The 22811-nt window shown below is 40.7% G+C and overlaps 1 protein-coding gene across 9 annotated transcripts in view; it reads right to left on the bottom strand.

Moving 5' to 3' along the window:
* ANK2 (ankyrin 2) overlaps positions 1-22811 on the bottom strand; it is a 589776-nt gene that overhangs the window by 65807 nt on the left and 501158 nt on the right. For 5 of the 9 annotated variants that reach the window (XM_084626832.1, XM_084626828.1, XM_084626831.1 and 2 more), the window contains exons 24-26: positions 16066-16210; positions 10046-10148; positions 9258-9361 (exon numbers count right to left, since the gene is read on the bottom strand). In XM_084626832.1, the coding sequence (XP_084482958.1) occupies positions 9258-9361; positions 10046-10148; positions 16066-16210 (352 nt within the window). Of the gene's footprint in view, positions 1-4665; positions 4708-9257; positions 9362-10045; positions 10149-16065; positions 16211-22811 lie in introns of all 9 variants that reach the window. The other 4 variants (XM_084626827.1, XM_084626829.1, XM_084626826.1 and 1 more) reach the window with 1 other exon arrangement.

Raw genomic sequence — 22811 nt, 5'->3', positions numbered from 1 at the left:
CTCTCTGCACAATGGTACCCCAATTCCAAGCTTACAGAACTTGAAAGGAGTTGGGTCAAAATTCATACCCAAACCTGAATTTCATGGCTGGGGTCCATGCCTATTCAGTACCATAGATATGTTGTAAAAGGGAAGTCAGAGAATATCTGGAGAGATTGATTTATGGGGAAAGGTCAAAAGAACTAAACTAATTTACAGAAACTGATGAATATGGGAGATATAATATCTATAGTCATTTTAAGGGTGTAAAAACAGTAAAGAAGAGGTATTAGGATGGTATTGGGGGTATAGCCGGGGCAATGGGATGAAATTGAATGGCGTCAAGTTAATACAAATATAAGAGAAACTTCTAACCATGAAGACTCTTTCAGAAAGATCTCTCTCAAGTGAGTGATGGGAATGCCTTCTTTTGAGCCCTAGAGTACACAAAACACTGAAAGAAACATACCTGTATCAACACAGCAATGGGCTAGATGAATCTTTTCTAGTTTTACATCTCTATATATAGCTGAAGAAATCTGTCACACACCATGTTTTAAAGGTCCCTCCTGTAATAAATACATCTCATGGAACTGTATTTCTTAAGTGCGGGTAGATGTATTTGTTTTATTAGAATTATGTTCTATTTAAACTTTAATTGAGTCCTGATCCAAGATGGCAGCAATTCAGGAGTTAAAGCAATGAAGTCAAAATATACATGTGTCAAGAGTGACTGCACTAACAAGAAGGTAAACTTTCCTGGAGGTAGGGATGGACAATTTTTGAATATGTTTCATTTTCTGGCAAAGTTTTAAAGAAAAAAGCTGGAAATGAAGCTTAGCAAACGTAGGCTATGACCCTAACGTCTATATAGTCTTGCAGGACTGGATCAACCAGCACAGTTACTAAGCTGTGCTTCCTAGAGTTTAGGATTAATCATGCTTGCAAACAAATGTCAAGTGCTTGTTATGGCCCAAATCAGAGCGAAAAGGAAGTTTCAGGGCAAGATAGTGAAATTCTCCTTATTAGGGGGAGTTGTAGTAGATGAAAAGATGAAGAGAAGATGAAAAGCAATTAAAGGGACGAAAAGCAAATACTCTTCAGGAAATATGATATAAGTTGGGTATTCCATGGGAGGAGGCTAAGACATACTGTTCTGGCAAGAACAGTTACAGGTGAGACCAACCAATGTCCACTCTACTTAATGTATCAAATTCAGCCCATTGACATCAGTGAAGTTGCCCTCACTTATACAGGGGTTTAACTGCTAAATTTTGTCCACTATGTAGGTCCTAATTGACTGGAACTATATTTGGGAGGAGTTGATATGTGAGATGCATGAAAGCCATAAAGGTAATTTTATATACTTCATGGAGGTAGGTCATAGTATTGTGTAAATATAATATTCAAGCTTTATGGTCCAGATCATTAAAGCTGCCTCAATGAAGCTTCCATCTTTGTGCTTGCAACTCTGCACACACCATTTTCAAACACTATCACTCAGGCAAATGTGACAGAATTTACATACAAAACTCTTTGGGACTAATGGGATTTCTGTATGTAAATTCTGTCCCCTACCTATAAACCGTGCTTTAAAAAGGCACAAATAATGGTCTATGTAAACAAAATTATGCAAATACAAATGTAGGCCAAAATTTTATAATCAAATGTTAACGTGGTGTAAGGAAGAGATAGTAGTTACCAGTTACATAAGGCCTTTTATTCCAAAGGATCCTATAGCAATTCACAAATATATACATATTACCCCACTGAGGAAGAGCAGTCATTTTGGCTAAGCCCATGAGAGCAAGCCCATTACTCTTACAAGATGTCTGCAAAGCTTTCCACACAAAACAGACCAAACCTTTGTCAGCTTGTTGGTTTTTTTTATAGTCTCATTTGCAAGAAACATACAAAATGCATGGTGTTCAATGTATCTACCTTGCGAACATGAAGAGCTGAGATGCGGTTCCAAGGAATCTTTGTATTGCGCACCTTCTGCTGTGACACTAAGGGCTTGTCTACAGGAACATTTAGTTTGGAGCAAGCTCAGGGGTAAATCTACCCTGCACTAGCCTCCTACACAAGAACTACCCACGTGGACCCTACTGACATGCACTAACAATTTCAAAGCAGGGTAGGTCAAAACACACTAAGGAACTGTTAGTGTCCATCAGCATGGTCTGCATGGCAGACTAGTGTGGGGTAAGATTCACAGCCTGGCTTGCTGCAAATTAAATGTTCACGTAAACAACCCCTAAGTTATTTCCTGGTCTGATTTTCTTGGTATGACAATAACATGTAAACAAACTATTTCTGTGCCCACTTAAAAATACAGCAGAGAAATAAACAACGAAATAAAGAATGGCTAGACCTTTATTTGGGGGAAGAGAAGACATTATTTTGGGGCTTTGCTAAGTGTCATTGTTTTGTAAACTGTTTGCTAAGAGTTAGTCTCTTCAGATAGCAATGAATACCAGATTGCTGGGGCTCAGCCGCACATCTCTGTCTGCAGAACCATTTGAACAGCCATGCAAACACAGCTCCCTGAAGAGTCTTTCTAAAACAGGCTGTGGTTAATGTTAAAACGAACATAAAAACTGAAAATGCAAAAGCAATACACCCTCATTATACAGTCAGTTCAGAAATGATTCTTCAATTGAGTTAGTAAGGCACATGCTTCTCATCATATAGCATGAAACAATAACAGTCATCACTGAACTATATCCACCATAGGTACATTTAAGAAATTTTCTAAGGCATCTTAACTAATATAAGAAACAGGGAAACAAGGAGATAGCAGCATTCAGAGTTAGTCAGAGCATGAAAAAAGTAGAAACAAATAGTTTTATCAGGCTGCTTCAGCAATTCTCAAGTTTAAAACTGGACAAGAAAACTGATCCAAAGGTCACATTCAAAGATACTAAGAATCAAGGCCTTGATCCCCAATGCCTGCTGAAGTTAACGGGAGACTTTTCAATTTCTTCAGTGAGTGCTGAATCAGGTCAAAACTGAGCTATATATAGTATGGGGGGAAAATACATTCTGGGAGGACAAAAAACATGGCTCTAGCTGCAAGGCATCTGGAAACAATTGGAATTTGCATACAGTAATGTACCCTTCACTGATGATAATACTTTTATTATGCTAAACAAAGAGCAGGACTGTTGGTGTGCATCCTTTAAAAATGATTTTGTGATTCATTACTTTCCTAATAATTTTATTCATCTGAGAATTTAGAAGTATCTTTCAACTGCCATTACAGTGATGTTTTAAAAAAAATGAAGGGAATATATCTCCAATGAATATACCAGACCTCAGTTTATTAATAGATTACAATCTCCTTCAGGTAGAGATTGCATCATTTGCTATTCTCTGTGCAGCACCAAACACATCAGTGGCTCAGCAAAATTTAATCAGTCACCTAGTGCAGCACTTGGCACCAACATGAAGGATTCAATTTAAATCAATAAAATCAAACAAGAATTAAGAATATAGGACCAATTTTACCCTTTTTGTATCAAGCATTTTTCTTATGAAGGGGAGTAACGCCGTTGGGAGAAAAGGGACACATTGTAGGTGGGGAAAATAGGGCTCTGTTTAACTGCCATTCCGAGGGTGAGTGGACAAACATACTAAAGCATCCTGAAGTGAGGTAAATAAGGAGAAGGATGAAAAAGGTGGGGGGGAGCCACATATTAACAGAATTATGCAGACATTCACCTGCTGTTGTCATGATCAAGACATGGAGAGGAGCGGCTGCAACAGAATAGATCATTTAGCATAAAAAAAAGAATGGATTAAGTGAAATATAAGAAGAAAACAGAAGAGGTTTTTGACTTAAATATATAACTTTGTATATATATCTATATATAGTATATATGAGGAGAGGATAAAGTAAGTTTGGGATATAAGCATAAACAAACACCACGGGTTACTACAACAGCAAAATTAGAATGATTTAGGATGTCATCAGATCCTCTGTACATGTGTGCCTTAATCCCAGTTTTGAATTGGAGTGTTCAGGTTGGCACTCACGTGCCTAAATTGGGCATTTGGAGTCCTGAATACTTATCTGAAACCCAGATAAGGGACTGTGCTCCCTAGTTCAGGTGTTCAAATTTGAAAATTGGGCCCACATCATAACATGAGTAACTCTGTATCTACATGTCTCAAATATAATTTCATCAAGAGATTCTGGTGACATCAATTCCATAGGAGCTAAGATTCCATCGCAACCCTCTCTTCTCAAGTCTCCTATCATGAACCTTCTGTCCTCCAGCTTACCCCAACTTAGCATGTTTCTGGTCCTCCTTTCATTCCCCCTCCAGAGTGATACATTTTAAACTTATTCTTCTAACCATTTATGTTCCCGATAATACATTATATGGTCAATTATGTACTTTTCTGACATCACTTTCTTATTATGGATGTCTCCAGTGTCATTTACTTCTTTTGACATCAGCAAAACTTTGCCTATAATGAAACACACCTGAGTTTTGTTTTAAATAACCTGTTAAAGGCATCAGTGTATTCTGATATCATTTAATTTTGTACATTTGAAAAAGACTCTCAGCTGCTACCTGCCATGTCCTGTTTTCACAACTATTTCCAGGAAGTGAATGTCACACTAGGGAAACAATTTAAGGGATTCAAAATACAACACTTTAAATTTATTTAGTTTACCTTGTTAGCAATGATCCAATCTCCTTTTTTGCAGACAGGCAGCTAAGAATGATAACGCTAATTATTTGTCAATTTCAGCTGGTGATTCTCTATTGTTTTTTAGTCCCACTGATGGAAGTAATGTTTCCAGGAGGGTAAACTCACCAACACAACCCCACACATGCATTTGGATTGTCTATTAACCAATCAGACTTCTATTTCCAGAATATCTATTTAATAAATGTATGTGTATATGTAATAATAAAAATAATACATTGCACTTACTTATGCAGTGCATTTCATCTGAGGATCTGCTTTTTTATATATAAAATGTAAGCGTTATCATCTCAATTTTACAGAGAGGAAACTGAAGCACAAAGGGGTTATGGGCTTGTCTACACAGTGATTCAATGTGTGGCAAGTCTGGGTGTGAATCTAGTGTGCACTAGCTTGCCATGAACTAACTGGCCATGTAGAGCTTGCTACCATGTCCTAAAAGTTCTATAATGTGCTTTACCGTACTACTATTTGAAATGGGAGTAGACCAAAGTGCACTAGGGAATTTTTAGTGCACTGTAACAGGGTCCACATGGTCAGTTTGTGCACCGTAGATTCGCACCCTGGCTTGCAGTGCACTAAATTGCTGGGTAGAAAAACCCTAAGTGGAAATTTGCCATAGATCACAGGGGCAAGTTAATAACAAAGTAGGTAATAGAATCCAGGTTTCTTGGATCTAACCACATGCTCTAACCACTTGATCACATTGCCTCTTTGTTTGTTTGTAATATAAATTTAACTAAATTTAACAGACAACTGTTAAATACACATTTGTCTTGAAGATTTTTGGTAATCACTTAATTCAGAAGAGTAAAGCTGGAGTTGCTTGCATGTCACCAAAACCCAACAAAACAAGTACAATGTAACAATTTTGCATATGTACCATGCCTTAAAACTGTACCAGTTGCATTCACTGCTACAAACCACATTGATAGATGAAAAAGATACAAAAATGTGCTATTGACAAGCAATATCTAAAAACTGCAAATGGAAAGAGATCTTCAAATTCAGTGTTTCACTTTCCAACCTAATGAAAACATTATGCCCCTTTCACAATGAGATTACAAACTCACTGTAAACTGTGTGACTAAAACTCTTTAAAGAGACCTGCATAAACCTGTCCAAAACCTTTATCTCTCCTAACACAGAGACAGGAAGTTAAAAAAAATAAAGACTATATTTTCTGGCATTTCCAGAAAAGTGATAGGTCTTTGCCTTCTCATTGGTTACAGCATCCAAGAGTCTCTAACATATTGAAACAATCTTAACTTTGCTGAGCATGTCATCTCATGCATGTCTCCTAATGAGAAGGACACTCTGATTGTCTCCAATGGAGGTTAGATGTCCTTCTGCCGTAAAATTATAATGTGGCAATATTTTTCCCTTTTAAGCCGGTTTATTAAGATATAAAGAGAATACTAACTCTGCAAAATAATTGGGAAATGTTCTACACTAAATTATTGCACACTATTGGGGTGTCAGCTCCCAGAGGAGGAGGAGGTTTTCTTGTTTCCAAGGTGGCTATCAGAATCTCTGACCTTTGTTTTGTTGTTCTTCACTCATATGATTGATGAGCCTATAAAAGGACAGAGTTGGGTAAATGTACCCCAAATGTATGGTTAAAATACATACACACACCCTCCACAGCCTAAGTTGTGAGATACATTATCAGGGCCAGGAGGGAAAAAACCTTTTGCTATTTAAGGAATGCCCCACACCCCCTTTTCCTCTCCTTGCTGTGAGCATTCAGCCTCTCATCTTGAGGAGGGGGGCTTCTTGGCTGACTGGCTAGACAGAAGGGCCCAATATAAACCTATTGTCTCGTATGCACCCAAAGTAGGGCTTATAAGCCCTTCCTCTTGCTAAAGAGTACCATTCTGCACCCTCAGGACAGCTCTCCCTCCTTTGGGTTGTGGATTTTGAGGCTTGTGTGGGCAGCATACCAGTCATCTTTTTGGTGTTCAGAAGGAATCTTTCCCTCACTTCCATATTGGGCTGGGCAATGTGATGGGCTTTTTGCCTTCCCCACTGCAGCCCAGGGATCTGGTGGGTAGGGTAAGTTTTAAAATTCACATTGTCACAATTTGACAGATAGCCAGTACAGGTGCTTGTTAATAGGAGTTCGGTTTTCACGATTACAAGCAGAATAGGAGAATGTGGGAATGAGATTGGGGCTCCTAATGTCCCGGACAGCAAGGACAGAACAACTCTTCACACCCCCTTAATCCTCATATGAAAGGAGGGTGGAATCCCATCACCTGAGTCTACGTTCACTGTGTGTGTGTGTGTGTGTGTGTGTGTGTGTCGGGGGGGAGGGGAGTAGAAGGCTGACCGCAGTCCTCCCTCACATACAAAGCAGGAAGAACCTGCACTGGACAAGTTATTGACAGATAATTCCCAGTGTGTTATTTAATAAAGTTATAGCCTAATTAAATCACACTCCTGGTGTCTTGTCTTTCTTTCTGTGGTGTCTTGGGACAAAGCCCCATGCTTTAAACAACCTAAAATCAATGCTTCCATAACACTTGTTTTCCAATTGCAAACAAAAAGTTTTTTTGAGTGATTTACACATTTCCCTGTAGTGTTCGCAAGCCATATATTGCAGCAATCAGCCAGTGTATGATAGCCTAATAATGACTTCAGGTAGTGGGAAAATCATGTAAATGCCAAATTTGTTTTCATTGTTCCAACTAAGTGAAATGCAATAATTAAACAAACAGCATTAAGAGAGAAAAGCAGAGTTTTAAATTTGCTTCAGTTTTAAAATAAGATGTTAATCCTAGAACTCAGTTAAGCACACATGGTTCTTAAACGCTATGATTTAATCCAATGTGTCCCTTTAACATACAAAAGATAAGTTAATTCTTTCGATAAGTCAGTGGAAGGTAAGAATATACTTTCATGGGACATTTTTCAAGGGTTGGATTTTGGTTCTTGAAGGCTCCTTTAGTATTATATTTTATTGGTATATTAACAGTATAAATCAAAAACAGAATAGTAATACCAAATATTACCTCTGTCTTTTGTTAAATACAATTATTTTCCCCATGGCTTTACAGAGGCAGTTGCTTCTATTACATTTAATTGCCTGACCCTGGAACTCAGACTTGGTCATACAAAAGATCTAAGGAATCACTGATTAATCTTTGAACAAAAGTGTGAAATGATCAAGCCCCAGAGAATGTGAAAACACTGTAAAAAAGATAAGATAAAAGATAAAAAGTAAATAACTTATCACCTGCAATCACTGGACAGTCCAATTGTAGTGTAGCGAAAAGTAATATACATCATCTGGAAAAAAGACCTTTACTTATCTGGCACCAATTCCTAGAATTATCTACCAAAATAATTTTCAAATCTAAATCTTGACACACTCTCTTTCTAGATATAAGTGTTCAGAGTTACTCATTTTTGATTCCAAAATGCAAATAAGCAAACAAGCCCCCAATTTTTTGCCCACACAGGATAACATTTATAAACCCTGATTTGGTCAGGTCTGGTTTATTTAGTTTCTGTCTTGTTCATGTTTCACCAAACTGGTGCCAATAAAAATGCTAACAAAAAATACTCAGTTGTGGGGATAGCTGAAGGCAACTGGTCAGGAACGTATAAACCAAAACGTTCATAAGGCTGCTTGAATATTACTTGGAGGACATTAATTGATTAGCAATAAACATAACTTACTGTGCTGGATTTTTGCATCACACAAACAACCACTATTCACTTTATTTATTAGAAAGATAATCTTCATTAGAAGAGACAGTCTCTCAAGATTCTGGTTGTAGCACTGGTGATTTCTAGAATTTTTTCACAGCTTTCATTACATATTGCTGTTCTGGGGCATAGTTTACTATATTTGTAAAAAGCACTTGCACAGTTCACTCAGCCTCCCTTCTCTCACTTTGCAATTTCATTCTGTCAAGGCCTGACACAGTGAAGTGCTGAGGGCTCAAAGTTGCTCAAACTCTGATGTCAAATGACCTCACAAGAGGTGCTCATCATGTGGCAGGATCAGGCCCTTGCTCTCCATTATTAGTGAAAACAAAAAAGGCATGATATGTTTTTCTCTCCAAAAACCCCAAGCATTTTTTGGGGTGAGGGTGGGGATGGGGTATTAATAGTTTGTCAAAAGCTAGGAATGGGCGACAGGGGATGATCAGTTGATGATTACCTGCTCTGTTCATTCCCTCTGAAGCATCTGGCATTGGCCACTGTCAGAAGACAGGATACTGGGCTAGATGGACCTTTGGTCTGACCATGTATGGCCGTTCTTATGTAGTAATCGGTCAAAATCCCTCATGTAAAGCCTGATTCAATGCTTGCTGAAGTCAATGGAAAGATTCTCAGTGACTTCAGTGGTCAATGGATCGGACCCATATTCATATTCTTCTGACTGGCTGAATTTGAATGGTTATAACAATTTTTTTAAATACTAGACTGTAATGAAGTATTATTCAACTCCAAGTTAAGCATTAGCTCAAGCAGCTGGGACCTCAGTTATTCTCTCTCTGTTTTTCTGACCCTCATAGTACATATCAATGGATTAGGTTACTCACCCTGAATGAATAGGGCTTGAAGAAAGCGCCACATTGTCCAAATTTTCAGTGCCCCAGCTTAAGCGATACGAATTCCTTTCAGCTTCCTTGGCCAGAGTTGATACCTGGGAATGCGAAAGAACTCTTATTTAATTTGTATTTTCATATTTAAAAGCAATGAGCCAAACGAACCATAAGTAAGAGTTATTTTTGTATAGCAGGGCTGCAAATGATTAACACTTTAAAAAAGGCAACAAATAAAAATGAGCAATAATGACATCAAAGTATTACAAGCATCTTATTGTAACATCTTGTGCTTTTTCTAAACAACCACAAATATTACTGGCCCCAGTGAACAGGAATACTGGGAGAGACCAGATTTACCCCTCTTTCAATGACTTGATTGTCTCTTCAAAAATCTTCCCTCTGAATAGTGGACCAGATCCTCAGCTGGTGTAAATCAGCAAAGCTCCTTCGATTTCATTTACAGCAATTCAACATTTGACCCCATGCCTATTAACATTGCTAAAAAATCAGATACAATGGAAAGCCCTATAAAGATGTACTGTAGATGCATTCACACATTTCTGGTTCATACAGAATATACTTTAGTATTATACAATAAGCTAGTTCATTTAATAGCAGTTTGAAATTAGACAAGTTTATGGTACAGTTAATACTGCAGCACACATTACGTCGTACAGTTAACAGAATCCACACAGGGATTCTTTTTCATATTTCCAAAATTGAATGTTTAAAATAAATGCATATTGTGCAACTGATCAGTAACATAAAGAGAAAGGTCTTACCTGGTGGCTGGGTATTATGACTGTATCATCAATCATGGCACTGTCCCTCAGGTAGGAGGCATGGCTCAACGTGTGGGACCTGTCTGAACTGAAGGACCGCAGGCTGGTAGGTTGGCAGGATGCCATGGCAATATATCAGCAGTAGAGAAGGTATTGTGAAAATGGGATGAAGGACCAAGCGGAAGAGTGAAAAAAGCATGCTATTAGCAAATATAATGCAACTTCCAGGGGGAGTATAAAATAGAGTCTTGTGGGTCTCTGATTGAGCACTGAACCAAAGTCTTTTGACTGACTCCTCTCATTTAATTAAAAGGAGAACGCAAGAGACTAAACTATATCACAATCTACTTTATTTTCTATCCACCAATGCTTTAAATTAGCTATGTTACTTAATTGCTTCCTTTATACTAAACAGTTACTCCTGCTGAGGCTCTTTGAACAAGTTCTCTCTTCTGCTCCATAATACAAGTGAATTGTCTAGGAAAAAATAGATGCAAATATCTGACAAGAAGCAAAATGAGTCCCTCTGAAGTTTCATTCTGATCCATTCTTTCTGACTCAAATTATAAATGAGTAAGGTTCAGTTTTGTCCCCTGGAAGGTACACAGCAAGGTGAACTGTGGCCAGCCACATGCTTCCTGTGTAAAACAAAGTGCCTCCTGCATGCCTGCAGCATCTCTAAAACAACAATTCAAAATGTGAGCACAGGTTCCTTTGTACGTACACACAGCAATATAGAAAACTGGTTGCTGTAGCAATGAGAGATGCAAGGCAATAATAAGCTGCTTCCAAGCGCCCAGCTCAGAACTTAATTGCAATATCTGCTAGCTCAAAACAAAATCCAAAAAAGCAAAACAAAACAAAGATACCCTAGCACACAAAGACATATCGAGCTAATATGGAGTTTCTGCCTCACAGTACTATTAATTTTGCCCTTTACATATTAAAAACCCTGTGATGGGTTTTTAGATGGGGTAAGATCCAAGTTACCCGGGAAAGAATTTTCTGTAGTATCTGGCTGATGAATCTTGCCCATATGCTCAGGGTTTAGCTGATCGCCATATTTGGGGTCAGGAAGGAATTTTCCTCCAGGGAAGATTGGAAGGCCCTGGAGGTTTTTCGCCTTCCTCTGTAGCATGGGGCACGGGTCACTTGCTGGAGGATTCTCTGCTCCTTGAGGTCTTCAAACTACAATTTGAGGACTTCAATAGCACAGATATAGGTGTGAGGTCTTTTTTAGGAGTGGTGGGTGAAATTCTGTGGCCTGCATTGTGCAGGAGGTCAGACTAGATGATCATAATGGTCCCTTCTGCCCTAAATATCTATGAATCTATGAATCTATGAAAAACAACAGTAAATACAGGATTTTTGGGGGGATTATTTTTTTTCCAAAAAATCAACAGCTCACACCCCTTCGGATTTTACAGGTATCACTGTACATTCATGTAGGTGTACTTCTTGTTATTATTCTATGTAGCTAAGGACACATTACATGTAAGTTTAGGAACTAGCTATGTTCTCATGGATTGCACTTGCGTGGGTACTGTCCATGATAATGTAGAAACATTAGAACACTGGAACTGCCGAACTGGATTAGACCAGTGGGCCACTTAGCCCAATAAACTTTCTGACAATGGTTAGTACCAGATGCTTCAGAGGAAGATGGAAGAAACCCCATAACAGATAGTTTTGAAATAACATGCCCGTACGGGAAGCTTCCTTCTACTCCTGGTTGGTTAGTGGTTAATTTACATCTGTCTCTATTAATCAGAGCTCTACTCTAATTAATTGTGGATGTACCATAAGAATTCAATATATTTGTAGGTTTAAAATGGGATAATTTATTTTCAAGTATTTTAAATATTAAGTGTGCATTATATACATCAGATTGAAGTAAGTACTATTAAATGTAAACGTATTGGAAGTCAGACAAAAATAGTGCAGCAACAGCTCCTGTTCAATGACACTGTATATAATTACATTCATCCAATCGGTTCTTGCAGTATCTGTATTTTACAAATAAATGGCCTGGCGCATTTACATTAGAGATACATAAAATTAAAAGAGCTACCAATGCCCTTCCTTTGCATGCCTGCCATATTGAATGGATTGTACAAAATTGATCATAACAAAGATGATGAAAATATTACATGAATATCAGCCTTGGAAAACTGCCATGAAAATTAGTGCAGAATACCTTCTCACCCACTCTGACCAGGATAATGATGGTGAAAAAACGAATGATATTTCATTTGCACGTCATCAAATATTACTCACCCCGATGAGTGGGCAAACAGAATTGAGCAAGGATGATATATGGCATTTTGTGGATATTATATGTTCCCTGGATGAAATTCTGACTCCACCAAAGGCAGTGGCAATGGCAAAACATCCATTGACTCCAATGGGGTTAGGATTTCATGCATTTTAGTCCATGTATAACTTGTTTTAAATAAAATGTACTGTATAAAGCCTTGGTTGTAGGTCATTTTGAATAGACAAAGTATGTTACTTTGGCAGATATTTTGTAGTGCTACACCTTGTTTTCCATAATAACATTACTTCAGTAAATATTCATTCTTATATCAGAAATTAAACATCAGTAGCAGACCCCATTTTTTACCACTATCCTTTACTTGCTTTAATGCTTGAAACATTCACAGCTTTTTTACAGTGCCATCCAGATCATAGGTCCTGCTGTTCAGCTAACGTGAGGTTTCACCAGACCACTACTGAGTGAAAAGAAACATGTACTAGGCTCTACTGCTAGTCTCTAAGGTTATGTCTACACTGTGGCTTGGATTTAGCCTCCCAGCCTGGGTAGATCGACTTCCGCTAGTGGGGCTCGAAGTAGCATACAAAAATAACAACATAGATGTTGCCGCTCAGCTGGCAGCTTGAGCTCTCAAGCCCTGCCAACCCCTGAGTCTGAGCTTGGTTGACTAGCCCGAGTCTCCACTGGAGCTGCAATGTCCACACTTTTATTTTTAGAGCATTTGCCCAAGCCCCACTAGTGTGAGTCTGTCTACCTGGGTTGGGAGGCTCCTAGCTGCAGCAGAGACATATCCTGCAGTGATTTGGTCCTCTTTCTCCTGTGGTTAGGAGACATTACTATTACAAGCACTACCATTTGCCCACAACATGCCCAGTGAATGGTACATGTTCATAAATACATGCCCAGTACATTGAAGGTATGGACATTATTAAGAGACATGATAGTTACAAAAATGTGACTGAGGTCTGTGATGAATTAGGAGTATAACATTTCCATTAAAATTTTGTTTAAGACAAACACTGAAATGGCATTCCTCATTTTCTCTGGATTATATCAGTTGCATACATAAGGAACAACCTGATTGCTAAAGCATCTGGTGCTGAAGTACACTAAGTGGTGTAAACCTAGAACCAAGGGTGCTTTTGGGAACCAAGACCTCATTATTAATGGGAAGCGGTGTTGAACAGAACTGATTAAGAGACACGTACACTAATTATTATTTTTGCTAGGCTTTTAGGAATATTGTCACATAAAGTTACACTAAGTAAGAGGCAAGATACTCTAGGAAATCTACTAAAACATAGATTCTCTGCATGGGTTGTTCAGATAATGTTGCCAAATTCACAATTGCAGGATGCACTGGATCACTGGGACTCCATTCACCCCGCTAGTGACCAATTGAGAGGATAAACGTAGCACTTACCACTGGTGACACCTGGTGTGGGAAATACAAAATGTTTTCTGTTGCCTGAGCACTCTGTGAAAATTACTGGAGCCCCCTGCAACTTTATATAAACCAGTTTTGGAAACATTCCCTAATAGATCCCCACTTATGGATAGAAATCTTTCCCATCTGACATGGCAGATACGTTTGAGTTAAGTTGAGGAGTGGAGGTCATACACCAAATCTCAAACCTGAGCCTTTCCTGAACCTAGGTTAGCTGACAGATCATTATATGCTACTATATACCAGGTCATCTCTCTTGTCTGAGAATATACCTAACTCCAATAGCAATGCCATTCATTTGGCCCTGTGAAAAACAACAACTCCAGTACATATGTCATCAGCAGGCCTGCAAAATGGATGGATAGTGATCGGTGTTGCACGAGTGTACTGGGGATGACACTGTTTACAGGCTGTGTAATACCTACCTGGGCATAGTGCTAATGAAAGCATATTAAAAAGAATGATGGGGAGAGAGAAATAATAAACAGGGAATAAGGTTACAAAAGAAAAGTATAAGCTTTTTAAATATAATTTTAAATGCATAATAATACATGAAAATGGGCAGCTTAAATGATTTGCTGTGCTGCATTTGTTAGAGCAGAAAAAAAATGAAATCTCTATTGCATTGCATCGTCTCTGATTCAGGTACTGCAGCAAAGCAACTTTATTTGGGCAGTGTTAGTGGTAATTCCCATGAATATGACCTTACTGTATTCGTGAAAGAGCAGCATAAAGATGGACATGGGAAAATGCACATTTTTGTTTGATTCTTCTTCCTGGATGTCCTTTTGCTGCATTTCAGTTTAAACAGATCTGCTACAGGACCAGGAAATAATTTTCATATTGCAAACAGTGGGCCAGATTTTTGTCTCAACTATGCTAGTGTAAATCCCCTGAGATCTATGCATGTACTCAAGATTAACACTGACATAAATGAGAACTGAATCTAGCCCAGCATCAATCTATGTGAGCCTTCTTATACAACTCATTGAAAATCAAAAAGAAAAAAAATCATCACCACCAGCAGATTATTATTAACGCTTTTTGATTTTTTTAACCACTGTGTTGTAGGATTCATTGGATTTACTGGAGCAGCAAAGGTTCCAAGTTTGGAAGGCCTAAATGCTTAGGGGTTTAGATATCTTATGACACAATCTGAGTCATTTCCTGGCTTCTTTTGTTCCAAGAGTGATCCTAAGACCATTTAAGTCAACTGAAACAACTCTACTGATTTTCCTGGGCTTTGGATCAGAACCTGTTTGGTGCTGGAATAACATACTACATTGGACAGTGGCATGGGTTGCAATTTGTGTGGCCAAATTCTTGACGCAGACAGTATTGAAGGAAATACCACCTCTGAATGCACTAGATTTGGAAATGACATGAACAATTTATACTAGACACTGTAATTTTCAAACCTAAATGCCTAATCTTGGACACCCATTTCCCTCTTTGGGCACTTAACTCTGAATTAGAAATGTGGATGTCTGTCTGTCAGTTTGGGGACCTGATTATGCATTGATGCTCACTAGTTAAATACCGAAGTTTGAAAACTGGGCCCTGTATTGTAATGTAGACTACACTGACTTGATGTGAATTACAATAAACCCTTTCAAAGTGTAAAGGGCTATTGCTCTTTTTGATTTTGGTTTTACAATATAATGCTACACTTCCCTAAGCACTAGTACACCCCAGGTACAACACCCGTTTGTGCAAGATAGCCCCAGTGAGGTTTCTCCTTCTGTGCTGTGGCTGGTAACACAGGCTAGAGCATCCTACTGAGGCACTAAAATATCTCAGCCGACTATCCCCTAACGCTGAGCCATCTGTTCTGTGCCAACTGGAGGTTAGGATAACTCTATGACCCTGCCACATAGCCAATATCACTTCTCCTTTCCGTGGGTAAAACAAGGAAGGATGGTACATTGCTTTTATTCTCAAACCATGCCTTTGGTTAACATCCTACCATGAATCATGGACAGACTTTTCCTTAAGCCCTCTGGGCTTTTAGGACCATGTACAGTATTAGCGTACAAGAAAATTAGGTCACTGCCAGTTGTAAACTTTTTTCCCCAGTACCAAATATATTTGGTTCCTGGTAGTTTTCTTCTCATGACTTCCTTTTGACTACTCCTTTCTTCTAAGAAGTAACAATAATTATAGAAATGAGAGAGAATAGGCGTATCACATAGCTATTTTGAATTAAAGACATTGAGAAGGTCTGTGCAGAGAGCTTAACTATTCAAGAAACTTATGCTCTAACTCATCATACAAGCATATAATCTTCAGGTAAAATACCTGTCAGATCGGCCTCCCTCCAAGCTGTACCTCAGATAGTTCATACCATCTAGGAACTGGCTGCTGGGCAAAGAGTCATCACCTAGTTCTTTCAAGTCCTCTGGCCTAAGGTATTCTCCTCCATCTCCAGTCATTGTGTCATCACCTTGAAACAAAACACAAACACAATCCACACAGATCAGTAAACTCACAAGTCCCACATTATTTACAGATTGGGGTAGCATGTCAGCGGGATGGCACAAATAACTGGAAGGTAATTCCCACACGCACCACACTGCAAATTACGAGCAATTAATATACACTGACAAAACCGGCACATCAAGCAGGATAAAGCCCACATCAAAATCAAGATGAGTAAGCAATCAGTTTTTGTCGTCCATCTTTTGCCATTTTACAGATTTTCTGAAGGACTAATTTCTGTATCATTCTGTAGATTATCTTTTAGTTTGGTTCCTGTAACGCTGATGCCAGCCAGCTACCAAGGTGGTAGGTGTCAGCTACAAACTGACACGCTCACAGCTGGAAGCCAGGCCAATTCACTTGTGTATTGGTATAGGTCAGAGGTGGGCAAACTACGGACTGCAAGCCACATCCAGCCTGCGGGACTATCCTGCCCGGCCCCTGAGCTCCCGGCTGGGGAGGCTAGCCCCTGGTCCCTCCCCTGCAGAGATGCTGCCATGCCGCGCTGCCAGCACTCTGGCCCGCCGCTCCTCCCGGTCAGTGCGGGCGGTGTGGCTGGCTCCAGCGGGGCTGCGAGCTCCTGCTGCTCTGAGCAGCTTGGTAAGGGGGTGGGGGGAGGGGTTTGGATAAGGGGTAGGGAGTCCCAGGGGGCAGTCAGGGGACAGGGGATGGTCGGATGGGGTAGAGGTTCTGGGGGGGGCAGTCAGGGGACAGGGAGGGTTGGATAGGCATGGGAGTCCCGGAGCGGGGCTGGTGGGGGTGTGGATGGGGTCAGGGTACTCAGGGAGCAGGGCAGGTTGGATATGGGGTGGGGTTCTGGGGGGGCCTGTCAGGGAACGGGGGTGTGGATAGGGGTCAGGGCACTCAGGGAACAGGGCAGGCTGGATACTGGGTGGGGTTCCGGGGGGCCTGTCAGGGGGCGGGGATGTGGATAGGGGTCGGGGCAGTGAGGGAATGGGGAACAGGGGGGTTGGACAGGGAGTGGGGTCCCGGGGGGGGCAGTTAGGGGCGGGAGGTCCCAGGAGGGGGCAGTCAGGGGACAAGGAGCAGGGGGGTTGGATGGGTTGGAGGTTCTGAGGGGGCAGTCAGGGGGCAGATAGGGGGCGGGGTCCAGGCTGTTTGGGGAGGCTCAGCCTTCCTCACCCGGCCCTCCATACAGTTTTGCAAACCCAGTGTGGCCCTCGGGCCAAAAAGTTTGCCCACCCCTGGTATAGATCAAAGTGGTTGTTAAATAGATTCAAATGTGTTTGGTGTTTAAACCTCATGAAAACTAATGGGATGTTGCATGCGTAGTTATCACTTATCTGAATACTGTTAGAATGTAGTATCACACATTGACGTTGTATATCCCTATATCTAAGTGACTCACCAAACAGAAAGAAGCCGTGTAATGCAAATGAAGGACAGTAACAGGAAGGTGCTAATTATTGCGCTTTGCAAAGCAAATGGTCATTATGTATCATGATCAGAGATCAAAGACCCTAAATGCATTCCCTTCTCTCCATCATCGAAGAAAGAGAACACTTGGTTAGAACTGTCAAGTTGTTTTTCTATGAGACACAGGAAAAAATTAGAAAAGGAGTATTTGTGGCACCTTAGAGACGAACCAATTTATTTGAGCATAAGCTCATCCAATGAAGTGAGCTACAGCTACATTGGATGAGCTTATGCTCAAATAAATTGGTTCGTCTCTAAGGTGCCACAAGTCCTCCTTTTCTTTTTGCGAATACAGACTAACACGGCTGCTACTCTGAAACCTGTCAGGAAAAAATTATTCATCTCTGAACTGTTTGGATTCTAACAGGGCAGAATAACTGAACAAGACGACAGATATTCCAGAATTCCTTGATGTAGTCCTAATAGACTTTTGGGAAACTGGGAGACTACTACATCTCCGAGACCTTTTGAAATTATAGACCAATGGCGCTCAAACTTTTGCACCCTCCCTTACCAGTAATGGAATCCATCCATGCCCACCTCCCCCATGACTGAACAGCCAAGGCTTCCTCAGCAGCTGAAGGCAGAGCTGGGGGTGGAACTGGAGATGGGGGAGGAGCTGGGATGAGAGGCAGAACAGGACTGGGACTGACCAGGGTTAGCGGAGGAGCGAGGCTAGGGGCATAGCTGATCTGAGGGCAGAGAAGAGCTGGAACCGAGGTGCTTCTTTCCTGCCCTCCCCCACCGTGGGGGCTGGCCCTGACCCTCTTGTGTGCCCCCCATGGGGGTGCCCCACAGTTTGGGGACTACTGTTACAGACTATGACTCACCTGTACATATATTTTTACCTGCTTTAACCTCTCAGTAACTCTCATTCCTTTTTCTTATCTAACTTTTAGTTAGTTTACTATATAATGTGTTACCAGCATTGTCTTTGGAGTGAGGTCTAGGATGCAAATCTACCCAGGTGAGTGATTTGTCTCTTGGGACTGGATGAAACCAAAATATTTTGTGATTTTTGGTGTAAGTGACCATTTATCACATAGTCCAGGTTCCCTGGGTGGCCAGATAGACTGGCGTGTTTAAGGGGACTGTCTGTGACTCCATTATAAGACTACTGCAGTACTCTGGGAGTTCACATTGGTTACTGGCTTGGTGAAGTCTAATCATAGAACATACCACTAGTTTGGGTTGTCGGCCCTGCTTCTGACAGTCTGGTCTGAAATAGGCACTCAGGGTCGTAAGCCACTCCAGACAGCGTGACAGTTCCTTTATCCACAGCTACATTAGATGCTTGGACTGACAGTGGATGCTGAGACAATTTCTCTTTTGATTGCAAACTGTTGGTTTCAACTCAGAAAGGTACATTTTTTGGCCCTGTGCCTGACAGGTACAAGTCAGTCCTCATTTGAATTCTCAGACATTCAAACTGCACTCCAAAGGACATTGTGTCAGTCCTGACAACAAGCATCCTTGCATGGTCACCCGTAAGATTCAAATTTTTAAAACACGGTAACTGATACTCAGAAGCTCCATGCCCATTTGCCATAAATTGGAAATACAATCACACAGGCGGTGGAAAAATGAACCAGGAGCGACTACTCATCATAAAAAATAGTTCACCGAAGGTGAAATCAAAACCTAAATTAGCCCCCATTAACACAAGTATTGGCCATTACCATGCCCATTTCTCTCCCAAAGGCTGGGTAAACAGATGGACCTTACAACATGTCCTGAAGGTGAACACATTTGTGCTTTTGGGACCAAATGAGATGTAGAAAGTAGGGTCCCTCACACAGAATGCATGCATGAAGGAATAACTTCTTTTTCTCAGGAGAATCACCATAACTGAACTTACAGTGCTATGTGACACATGGAAGTTTCCCCCCCATTTTTTTATAAATTTCCAGTGTGATCCATCTCCATACTGGAGAGAATGGTTTCTGCCAGCCTCAGTGAAGATACTCATTTAACCTGACATCTTTCCATCCTCTTTCCCAACTCCTTAGTGCGGTATTCCATGACTACATTGTGTCTCTGTGTGTTAAATGCAGGCCACAGAGATCCACCATGTTGCCCTCACCAGTAATACCAGTCTACAAATTGCAGAAGTTTCCAAGTTTTCTCATTTCAGAGCTGCACTGGCATCAAATGAAGCAGACGGCAACTCTAATGCCGAGAAAGGACCTGCAAAAATTGCCAGTCCTAGCTGTGATACTCCACCTTAATTTGCTCAGCTCGAGAAGCAGCACTGCAACATTCCAGAGACTACAACTTAATACCAAAGGAGACAGCACTCTTATGCGCTCTGTATTCTGCACATTTTCTTTGAGCTCAGTGAAGTTGCCATGTGGCCTTAGTTTGGATGCCTCTATGATATGCAGTCCAAATATGCAAATCTGATTAGTTTAACAAAGGCAAAGAAGAGAGGAAAATATAGTGACAATGTATTATTGTTAACATCTATACTTGAGATAATGTGTCATCTTTTCTGCTCAATTTAACTAGGACAGCAGGCTAAATGAACACTGCTTAATCATAAATACAGAAATGCTGGTATTTGTTTTCATAAAGAGCTTAACGTTTGATTTCAGTTGAACTTTTCTAGCTTGGTCAAGCATTATTTCCAGCTGTTAAATAAAAACATTTGAAAATTTGACATCCAAAAACAAATAAAATCAGCTTTTTTATAATCTGTCTGTCTCCATCTAATCTATATGCACACCTAAATCTTTAAAGGGTAACTACAAAGTCTTTTAAAACGCCATCTGTAATACTGAAAGAAAAAGAGTCTGGGCATTGTTTCACAGAAAACAAGAGAATGCATTTAATTGTTGCATATTTCCGGTCTTTTGTCAAACAATGCTTCCTGAGAATGTGACAATATAAACCACAAGACTTATTTAAACCTTGGAAGATATCAAGGGAAAGCTGTTTAAAAGGAATTTCAAATGATTTTTCAAATAAACTAAAAACTTACAATCATGCCAAGCATTCCATCCATAATGGAAACAAAGGCAAAACCTTACCAGCTTTCATCCCCCTAGCATCCTTTCCAAAATATGACCCATCTCCGTACTCATTCAAACTTTGGTGTCTGAGCTGCAACTGCCAATAGTGGTACCAATTAGTTCTAATTGTTTAGGGTGGACATTTGTACACTGTGAACTGTAATGAGACCATTAACACATTTCACAATCGCCAATGAACAGTCATAACACAGCTGACCTAGCCTATCCTTGAAGCAGTGACCTTGAGGGGCAAGGCACCATGATCAATCCCTTGAGTCATCCCATCTCTTTTATCACAACACCAAGGGCATGTCTACTGTGTTCCAGTGTTCCAACAGCCAGACTATGGGTGTGTGAATAGCAATAGAAACCAAAGTTCTGTGCTGTAATTCCCCTGTGTGGATGTTGCGGGTATGAAAGAAAAGGTTCTTAATTCGCATTAAAGTAGTTCTCTTCAAACAGGACTACATTAATGAGAAGTAGGAACCTTTTTGTTTATGCCCACAGCACCATATGGGGGAGCTACTGCACAGTATTTTAGTGCGTATTGCTATTCACACACCCCATAGTCTGGCTGTTGGAACTGTGGGACAGTGTAGACATGCCCTTAATAACAATGAAAGAATACTGTGGCCTAGAGTATAAGCAAATAAAAATTATTTAATTTATCATATCTAACTACAGTCTACAGATTAACTTAAAGCAACTTCTCATACAGTTGAGATTACCTGAATGTGTTAATTCATGGCAGAAGGATTACAGGTATGCAAAGAGAGTTACTTAATTGTATGTAATAAACAGACATTCCATCTTACACATCAGTATTATTAATATATATAACACCACCCGTGGGCCATGATAGGACTGATGTCTAATTGTGATACACAAAAACATACAAAAAGACAGACTCAGGAGAGCTTGATGTTCAGGTGACCATGAGTGCATTTCCACAGAAAAATCACCTCAGATGGTAGTTTTGTAGTCATATAAAAACTGCCCTCTTTTATCATGTTAGAAGTGATTAATCTGACCTACCAGCATTTTCTATTAAGTTGTGCCATCATATTACCTGTCAAATTAACGACATTTAATTTATACCACTTATTAAGCAAATCATGATGCACTGACCAGTTGACACAGGTGCTTCATGATCTCTGCTGGCTCCCTATTAACTTGTAGGAGGAGTTCAGTGGGTCAGCTTTCACAGCTGAAGCCCTAAACTGTGGCCCTGATTACTTGAGAGATTCTCTCTCCGCACATGAGATCAATACTGTTACAATCAGCAGATGCACTTGATCATGACTAATCCAGTAAGACCCCATTCTGACTGAGGCCTCTGAACACTATTTAATTACATATTAATAAAATAATACATAATTATAATAATACTAGTGGTCTGATGAACTCCCCCCAGGACTTGCAGAGAGACACCCTACCACAGTGGAGGAGTAGGAGGGTAGCTGGCTTAGCCTATGAAGAGAAGCCAGCAGTAGATACTTCTGCTGGTGTGCTTAGTGTTATTAAAAGTGGTGAAGAGTTGACATCATGGTGATAAAGGGGCATGTCACATTAGGTGCAAAGGTCAGCTCTGAAAATGCAGTTCCTAGGAGATTTCTGTCTGTCCAGAGCCTGATGGTGGTGGAGGAATGAGGGGAAATCCCATTGCCAACCATTGTTATAGCCCAGGGGAGAGCAAACTACCGCCCAGCCCCTCACCGCTTCCTGCCTGCCCTGGCCCCTCACCGCTCCCAGAAGCAGCCGGCACCATGTCCCTGGGGCCCGTGGGGAGGCGGGGCACAGGGCTCCATGCATGGCCTTTGCCTGCAGGCACCACCCCCCACAGCTCCCATTGGCCGGGAATAGGGAACCACGGCCAATGGGAGCTTCAGGGGTGGTACCCATAGGTGAGGGCAGCGCACAGCGGAGCCGCCTGCCCTACCACACCACAAGGAGCCACTGTCGGACATGCTGGCCACTTCCGAACCCCTCCTGCACCCCACCCTCTGCACTGAGCCCCCTTCTACACTCCAAACCGCTCCAGCCCCTTGCCCTGAGCCTCTTCCTGCACACTGGACCCTCTCCCACACCTCGCACTCCCTCCCACACACCAACCCCCTG

This window comes from Lepidochelys olivacea, assembly GCF_965140295.1.
Source record: "Lepidochelys olivacea isolate rLepOli2 genome assembly, chromosome: 4".
NCBI classification, from domain to species: Eukaryota; Metazoa; Chordata; order Testudines; family Cheloniidae; genus Lepidochelys; species Lepidochelys olivacea.
This window is presented reverse-complemented; position numbering and strand designations above follow the sequence as displayed.